This window comes from Anarrhichthys ocellatus, unplaced genomic scaffold (genome assembly GCF_004355925.1).
Source record: "Anarrhichthys ocellatus isolate YVR2014 unplaced genomic scaffold, GSC_Weel_1.0 scaffold4, whole genome shotgun sequence".
Lineage (NCBI taxonomy): Eukaryota > Metazoa > Chordata > Actinopteri > Perciformes > Anarhichadidae > Anarrhichthys > Anarrhichthys ocellatus.
This window is the reverse complement of record NW_022280034.1, coordinates 15,428,723-15,438,015: the sequence shown is the minus strand read 5'-3', so window position 1 is coordinate 15,438,015 and position 9,293 is coordinate 15,428,723. Positions and strand designations below refer to the sequence as shown.

Sequence of the window (9,293 nt, the reverse complement as noted above, 5' to 3'; positions counted from 1 at the left end):
ATGTTATTGGCAGATTTTGAGTGCTCTTAAATAATTGTGTACATACATGTTTGATTAAATGATTTAAGAGGATATTTTTGTATCGAATACTAGACTTTTACCATGTGAAAATATAAAGTGTACCGATGCTCTGTGCTGTCCAATGCATTGACAAATAAACCATTGAGGAATCAAGGTTTGTAATGCAGTACATTCCTCACCTTGGAAACAGTAATTTGAAGAAATTAAGCTTAAAGCTAAACTAATCATTACATTTATGGTAACAATTTGCATCACTCAGGGTGAAACTATGGGAAGCCAGTAGGAGAACGTACCGTACATGTCCTCATATCGGTCCATTTGACTGCATTCAGAATTCCCTCATGTGAAAACATCTGGACAAACACTTCCTCAGTACAAATTCTCCTTTTAATGATTTCCAGGATCATACAGATCAATGGAAATATTGCTGGAAAGAAACAGGCATACATTAAAATAGAACAGAGTGCTGAAAGATGTTTTGATGTAGAAAATGTCTTCCACCTCACGATCCTAAACACGGATCTTCTCCCTGCAAAGGTTTGGGAGGAACTTGCTGAGAGCATCTGTACAGACTAACATAGGATCAAAGATGGCTTTTCTTTACTGGCTTCATTGAAACAAGATGGCTCACAGACATTCAACCCCACGTTAACTGTAGTATGGCATTGGCTCAACAACTGAAAGTGGAGTCAGACGAGTGAATAATAAAAGCAGTTTTGAGCAGTGAAGATGCTGTCGCTCCATAAAAAGAGAGGGACGGGTAAAGTTTAAGGACGATGTCTCGGAGATATCTGGCGTAAATAAACTTTGGTGATCCCGAGTAACTAATCTCACAACGCTGGTGACCAGCTGGTCCCGTTAACTAGTTTATCAATCCAACTAGAAGTTTGTAAATGTGGAAGAGCAAACATCTTATCTTATGCAACACATGCATAGTCACACATTTAATTAGATTGGATGAAATGATTGAAATTCATTCATTGCAGCAGTAAAGAGCAAAAAGTAAGACATGAAGTCAGAGTTCACCCCAGAATGAGCTGGCTAACCCGCCAACTGCTTCATGAGAGAAGTGTGCTGCGACTATTTAAATTATGCATTATAGAACGCATGACAAAAAAAAACATTTTCTTAGTCCATCTCTAAATCAGATTGCATCTCGTAACTTTTAAGATTGCTCCAATTTAAAGACGACTCTTTTATTTGAAGGTGCAGCAAGTCCAACACCGGGAGCCCTGATTGGTCCGCTGCTATCGATTGCCAGCAGTCTGGCCAATCAGAGCTCCTGCTGCTTCGTGGGTTTATGGTGACGCTCTGCTTACAAGTTTTTGTAAAATCAAAGTAATGGAAACTGCAAACGTTAAAGCAGGAAACAAAGTAGCCAGCATGCTCCGAGCAGCTCATGTCTTTATACTTTCAGTTATATAATGCAATTTGAATTCAGATATTTAGGATGGCATTTTAAAAAGGAATCAATTAATGAATTGATTATAATTACACATGTGAAAGTCTAACTATTCCGGTGTCACACTCCAGGCTCCCACTCTCTCTGTGTTCAGTCACTTAGAAACAAACATACTCGTTGACCTTACTTGAAATGCTTTGTAACAGGCCACAGTTGAAATGTTTAAAAGCATCTCCCGCTCTTTGCACATGGCACACTTACAGGACTTTGACTTACAGTGAATTCATTTCATAGCACCCTGAGGCGAGCTGGACAACCTTCCTAATTGGTAGTGGAGGCGGACTGAGCTCCAAAGTCTGATACACATCTTCTCCCCAACGACAACGCTTTACAGAAATAAGCTCTCCTCACTTTGTGCCTCCTGAAGAGGATAAAAAACATGTCAAATCATATCAGGAATATGCTGCTTTAAATACAGTAAACTATTTTTCCCCATGTTAAAGACAACAAGCAGCAACAATATATACAACAGTTATGCTAATATACACTAGAATGATTTAAACAGTCAATAGGAACTCCATTTGTTAAAAAACAAACATATAGAAGTATAAATATACTCAGTATAAAGATATCTGACTACACACATACACAGTGCCACCAGAGACTCATAGATACATGTACAGGTAACGTGAATAAAATGGACCCTCGTTCCCTTTAGTGATAATAAAGTGAAAAAAAGCACACACACACACGTCTGAAGCTGATCTCACAGCTGCTGTTGGTTGTTGCTCCAATAACATTCCCAGGTGTGTGTCCTAAGGCGAAGTGCTCGCGTTGGAAAACTGGGTAATATTGAGGAAAGGTTGTGCAGGAAATCCTCAAATGTGCACTTTTTGAGTATTTTAAATAAAGTATATTTTATTGATTCCTCCAGAGTGGTGAAGAGGAGCCGAGCACCTCCACCGTCTCTGCTCTCACCAGCATCAGAGGACCATCTTCATCTTCTGCTTCTCAGTCTCCATGTTTGTCCGTCGCTCTCCTAAAAAAAAGGAACCTTGTGCCGCAGAGTTCGGGAGGGTCACTCCAACATGGCGTCCAGCTGGTCGGCCAGGTCGTCAAACATGCTGCCGATGTCATCCAGAATATTTCCTGCCGCCTTCACTGTGCTGTTGCCACTGTGGAACGGACAAGAGTGTTACAAGCCGACTGACACTGTGTGTAGAGTCAAGTAGTTCTAAGAGACAGCAGCACTTACCTGTCCACACTGCTCCCCTGTGCCAGTTTGTTCTCCACCACTTTGAGAGCGGCCTCTAGTGACGTACTGGTTTGCTCCAGCCTCTTCTGAGCCAGCACCTCCAGACCGGCCGCACCAGCCGGGGAGGACCCCGCTTTACCCGCCTGACCTGGAGGGGCCGAGGTGGGGTACGAGGGGGCCGGAGCTGGTGAGGACGGAGCGGTGAATGCAACACTCTGGACCAAAATGAGGTTCAGTCCTGAGGGACGATGAGGGAGGGATTAATGAAATAATTAATTAAGAAATATTGGCCACAATATTATTCATTCATGAGGCAGATTTTGTTAGTTGTTCGGTGTTACCTGCTGCTGATGCCGGGACCGTGCTGGGCTGAGGGAGCCTTGATACAGACAGACCACCTTTCTGTGGACTCTCTGGTTTGGCCTTCACTGCCTGTGGGTTCACAGGTGTGGGGCCGGGTACACACGTCTGTGTGTGTATGATACCGCCCAGCTTCGGGGACACTGTGTGAATCTGTACGCTGGTTAGCTTAGGAATGGCTGCTTGTGCACTAGCTTGTACTGAGGATACTGATTTCTGGGAGACTGTTGGTTTGCTGTTCGGCGGTTGTTTGAGAGGACTGGAAGGTTTTGAGGACACTGGAGGCTTTGGGCCTTTTCCGAGTGAGCCCACTCTACGGAACACGTTCCCCGGCCTCTGAGATTCGTTGTCGCTCAGCGCCCTGACATCGTTCGCCGGGTGGAGACTGTTGGCTTGCAGGTGTCTGTACTCTCTGCTGGGGGAGACAGCCTCCTCAGGTGTCAATGAGTCTTTGGGTTTGTGTCGTCTTTTCACCGTGTCGGACTCTTTCAGGTTGAACTCGGGGAGCTCCAGGCTGTTCGGGGTCTTGACTTCAGCGTCCGCGTGGGTGATGACTGCTGTCCGGGGCCGCTGTTTGATAGTGAGGTTGCCTTCTTCAGCGAAAGGGAGGCGGCCACCGGAGCTGTGCTTTGGAGACGCAGTAGCACTCTTTGACATTCTTTCACCTTTCCTTGGATTGTGTTCGAGTGTTCCCTCTGGGCCTCCACCTCTTTGTCTGGCAGTCTCTGCTTCCGTCCTCTCGCTACCCGTCCTCCTCAGGCCCCCCAAGCCCAGAACAGGGACAGGTTTGTAGTGCTGTAAGACGATGTGAGGACTCATCCCATGTGGAAGCGGAGAGGAAATGGGGATGAAAACAGGTGAAACTTGGACATGAGTTGGTGGTATATCTATCCTCCGGGACGGACTGCTGCTGCTGCTGCTGCTGCTGCTTCCCTCTAGCCTGGCTGCGATGCACCTCACGCTGCCTTTGCCCTCCGTCTCTACTCCTTGCTTCACCTCTGGCTCCACCACTTTCCCGTTTCCTGGTTGGCGTACTGGGCTGCCGCTCACCGAACTCATCCTTATGGGCGGCGGCGGGGGCGGGCCGTTGCGTCTGGATCGCACGGCGAACGAGTGGCTGCGGTTGATGTGCCGCTGGGTCCCTGAGGCACTGGTGTGCCCGCGTCCCGGCCTGCGCGACAGCGTGGCATAGGAGGGCACGGCCGAAGAAGAGGCGGAGGTGCAGGGGGGAGCGAGGTCGTCCTCGTCGTCCGGCTCGCCGTCGGACAAAGCGTAGCGAGTCAGGCTTTGGGCACGCTTTTTGTGCGTGCCCCTCTGGGCGTCGTTAGCAGGGCCCTGTCCAGGCCGGGGTCCCAGCAGAGGGACCGCTCCAGGCAGAGGTTTGGAGAGCACATGTGGAGCCCCATTGACGCCTCCTGTCTGGGCGTGGAGGTAACTGAAGGACTTCTGTGTGGGGGAAGGCTGTGGGGATGGAGAGGAAGGCGGCTGGTGCTGTGGCTGATGGAGGCGGTTGGGGGACTGGAAGCGTTTGGACTTGGGTGGGACGGCCGGGTAGGCAAAGCGAGGCATCTTGCTGGGTGTTAGCGGAGGTGTTAGAGGGGAGAAGGGGAGTTTGTTGGGGGTAGCAGAACGACTCAGGTGCTCCCACATCTCTGTGGGTCTCTGTCTACCTCTACCCGCCTCCTCCCCGGCACCACTCCCCAGACTCTCCTCTGACCGGCTGGATATCCTGGCTGAAGACTGTGTAGCTTGGTGATCTTGAGAATATCCGGAATTGGAATTTCCAGAATTCCCTGACCCACGTGATCGCATGCTAATACTCTCCTGACTGACCGACATGGCGGATAGAGCCGCCGCAGAGGGCACGCCCCTGATGCCGAACGCCTCGGCTCCCCAGGCCCTGCCCATCATGGCGCTCTGCAGCTCGGCGCTCAACTCGCTGTCCTGGAAGGAGAGGAGCGCCCTGGGGGTGCCAGGGGAGGGGCAGCAGTCGTCAGAAGGAGCGTGAGCCTGCACATTGTGTGTCGGTGTGTGTTCGATGGCCACCATTTCCAGGGCGGCGGGGGGGTTCCGTCGGAGAGTCCCGCCTCCAGATCTGTCGGCATGGTTGCGGGAGCGCTGCAGGTCGCTGAGTCTCTTCACCGCTAACATTAGCTTCTTCTGGTGACCTGAAACAGAGAGAAAGGAAACACTACAATCCACTGAATATAGAACACAGGTTCCTCTCATGAACATTATTAAATGTAAAAGTTCCTTCTTGACCTTTAAAACAGTCGTCAGAGAAAAAAAATAAAATCAATCAAGGTTCACTTACTAGCCTTTTCTAGAGCTTTCAGCACATTTCAGGGTCTTCTTCATTGGAGGGAGTTTACTGAGACTAAGTCGTCAACCCTCTCCGAGTTAAAGCTAATTTTCTTGTGCTACAAAGTACGTTGAAAGCATTTCTATGGAATATATTCATGGTCTAAAATCAATTTCTATCAAAGAATGGAAATTAATCTGTAAGTCTACATTTTCCTCACTAACAAAATGTTGTGTGAAGTGTAGAGGCGCATTAATCGATCGGCCACTGATTTTAGATTTTTTGCCAGTCACTCGTGCCACATGGTCGGCACACAGCAGCACTGAGGGAAATAGAAGCGGAGTAGTGTGTGCTACATCCACACTACTCCGCTTCTATTTGGAAGCAGATTTTTCAAATAGAAACGATCTCCGTCCACACGGGCGTTTCAGCATCATTTTCGAATTGATCTGCATCCACACGGCAACCTTCGAAGACGGACAGCACGTGACCATTAACGTACACTGGGAATGCGCGTGACGGTGTAAACAGGAAGTGGATTGGTTGCTTAGTTTAAAAAAATACGACAGAGTAATAAAGTAGTCTTTAATAATGAAAGGTTGTATTTGATACTTAAGAGCTTCCTCTAAAATATTCCTCTATAAACTCAAACAGACAGTTCGTGGAAAGTTTCAGAAGTTTTATTTTTCAGACTTAGCTACAGCGCTGCGGGTCTTTCTGTATTTCTCTCTCACATCAAATTTACTTTAAAATCAACACTTACACGTAAACATTTACTAGATTATGGTCCATAAATGTGGTCAACACACGTCTCTCACTCGTTTCCCACTCGTTTCCTTCTAAGCTAATTTTAACATTACCGCCAATGGGGAAATGCTAACCACGATTAGCATTTAATACAACACAAATGCTATACTAAAAGAGCGAATAGAGTATATCTTCGTACATCTTTTCATGCTTCATAAAGAAATACTTACAGACTAAGGTCTCTTAAGGCTACCAAACCGAAGAAGTAAAACGTTAGTGCAGTGTGTCTTCTCATTAGAATCTAAAAACAACGAGGCACTAACTACGGTAAGAGAGGATGGATAAATACAAGCATGAAAATGCAATGACATTCTACCACACAGAAATGTGGGGGCAGAACACACTCGTTTCCTCGGTGTTGTTGTCTGTTCTCACTCGTAGATCTGAATAGCATTTACTTGTCACGGGACATAATGAGGACTCAAATGTAGACAGTCAGAGTAGTGAACAAAAGGGTTTTAATAACTCACGAAACAAAAACAGGTAATCCAAGGACGAGACAAGGGGGGAAATCCGGCAGAACAAGGCAGGGCAAATACAGGGCAGACAGACTGGGAAACCGGGAACAGGAAGAGCAAAACGGGCGGGTAGGTAGGAAACAAAACAATGATCTAGCAGTGAGTGAGTGAAAGACAGGGGTTTAAATAGTGACTAGAACAGGTGAGGAGAGTTGTGCTGATGAGGGAGAGTGTGACTGGCAGGTGCACTGAACGAACTGATTAGGGACAGGTGAAGGAAGTGAGGAGCTACAGAAAACCACACCCAAGGCAAAGCCTGATTGTGACATTACTGCTAACTGTGGCTTCAGACGTCTGCTCCATAGGGCTGATGATGCCGCTGGTCACGCCGCTCGCTAATCGCTCCAATAACAGCTGCTTCCTCCACAGAAATGCAGACTTTTACTGCACAACAGCTGCTAGTACAGACAACAAAGCAAGCAACGCTTGAAATTCGTTATCCATGTTGAAATGAATCGCTGGTAGCCCAGTTTGTTTTCTTCCGGGTACAGGTCACGTGATAGTGAGTGTGACGAATCAGGGAAGGAGACGTCATGGCTGCTAAGAACCAATCAAGTAGCGAACACGGGTGTGTGCATAATTTTTTCTAAACACATCCGTTTCAGACCGTCCACACGCAAACGCAACCCCGGAGTTTTCAAACACCTCCAACCTCGGGGGTGTTTTCAAACTCCTTCGCTTAGGGGTGCTCCAAAACTGTTTCCAAATGTAAGCAGAGTAGTGTGGACATGGCAGAGTAACATCACACACACACACACACACACACACACACTATGTCTCAGTGTGGGAGTTCTTCAGCGTGAGTGAAGAAGAAATAAAGCGTGCAATTTGTCACAACTGCAAGTTCTAAATAAGCAGCGGAGGAACAACCTTAGAATCATTTATTACAACGAACTTAGTATTATATGATTCATCCCCATGCATGTTGCTCACAATAATCGCAGTGACCGGCTCGTCTCTCCCTCACAGTCTTATAACGGAGCTAACAGCTAACGTTAGATTGACTCGCATTCAAGCTCTAGTCAGTAAAAATGAGTATTGACCGAAAGTAAATTATAATGTGTTCAACTGTAATCTTGTAAAATTCAGTTTTCACAGCGATATAAAATATATATTAGAGAGGGAATTATGACCTGTTGAACTTACAACCACTAGCTCTAAGAAGCTTATAACATATAATTAAAATGACTGATGACAATCGTTTTTTTCAAATCATTCATTTCCTCATCGTTTGAATTGTGTTTTTATGCAAATAACCACAACAGAAATACATATAAATAGAAAGATAACACTTTACATTTTGGCAGATAACACAGACTTTGGGATGGTTGAAATTAGTTTTTGGGACAGTTTCAGGACAGCAGTGAAACATTTTAGTCCGGTTAGTCTTGCTGTTTTTAGAAAGCAAATGTCTGCAGACATTGGAATGGGCAGGTCAAACTTTTCAAATTGGAATCAGCAGAAAGAAAATTGCAATTAGTGCATCTCTAGTGAGGAGTAAAGTTTGTTTGGAGGCACAGAAGAGATTATCTCCTTTCCAAGCATTAATGAACATGAATGGATGTTTTGGAGTAAACGGTCAAAAATGGAACAGCTTCATTCTTTGGGGGAAGTCCCCAGCAAATGTCATAGAAACTCGGTGTAATTCCTCACCCAGTTTGGTGATGCCTATCTCCTGCAGGTCCTCCCAGGTGATATCTTTGACGATAGTAATGGAGTCGTAGCCATTGTCACACAATCTCTTCTGGTACTGAGGCAGTCCAATCACACTCAGCCACTCCCCCAGGTCTGACTGAGAGCAACAAACACAAAAGAGACAGTCAGGATCATCCTGAACGTTGTGCTTTGCTGATTTTAGGAAGCAGTATCAATTGTGTAACCATAATAGCCCACAGACAGATACAAGTACTACAAAAATTCAAGAGGAGTAGCTGCATTTCATCAGTGTATAAACATGAGAGTGGGCCATTAGAAGCGGTTCCTCACAGGGATGTAATCAGGCAGCCACTCAGGGATGCTCAGCTTGCCGATCTCCATTGAGATCTTCTTTCTGTGGCCTGGTTTGGTCACTCCGATGGCTGTCAGGTCCTGAAGAACAAAACACATGTAGGCAGCCGGCGAATACAAAATAATGAAGAAGAAAAACGACATAGAAGACATCTTATCTTTCAAATATTGGGGATTGACTGCTACAGTTTTATAACAAGAACATAGTGTTCACTCCTGTTAGTTCACAATATGACACCATGCATATGCAGCGTACATGGAGGAAACTATGCACACAAGCAGAAGAAGTATGGAGCTAAAGGTGGTAAGAAATGGGTATGATGGCTAAAAGTGCATAGCAAGTAAAAGTAAAACAAACGAATTAAAAAACACATTCAACAACAAAGATGAATCTAAATTTGAATAATTTGTTAATGCTAAAATGCTGATTGCAACACACACACACACACACCTCAGGCGTCATCCTGCTGATGGTGGGTACGTCATATCCTGAGTTGATGAAGTTGGATGTGTACTGCTGCAACTGGAACTCATACAACCATTGGTAGATGGCCTCAGAGTCCTATTAACAGAGAGGGAGGATGTTTGTGAGGCTTCTCTACCTTTTTCCATCAAAAATAG

At 45.9% G+C, this 9,293-nt stretch overlaps 1 protein-coding gene across 1 annotated transcript in view; it reads right to left on the bottom strand.

Moving 5' to 3' along the window:
• Positions 1-2,489: 2,489 nt before the first annotated feature.
• The window catches only part of caskin2 (CASK interacting protein 2), a 57,021-nt gene continuing 50,217 nt past the window's right edge, over positions 2,490-9,293 (bottom strand). Inside the window, 6 exon segments of the mRNA XM_031842859.1 lie at positions 2,490-2,598; positions 2,679-2,916; positions 3,020-5,206; positions 8,319-8,457; positions 8,652-8,753; positions 9,124-9,234. Of these exon segments, the coding sequence (XP_031698719.1) occupies positions 2,502-2,598; positions 2,679-2,916; positions 3,020-5,206; positions 8,319-8,457; positions 8,652-8,753; positions 9,124-9,234 (2,874 nt within the window). The 3' untranslated portion in view covers positions 2,490-2,501.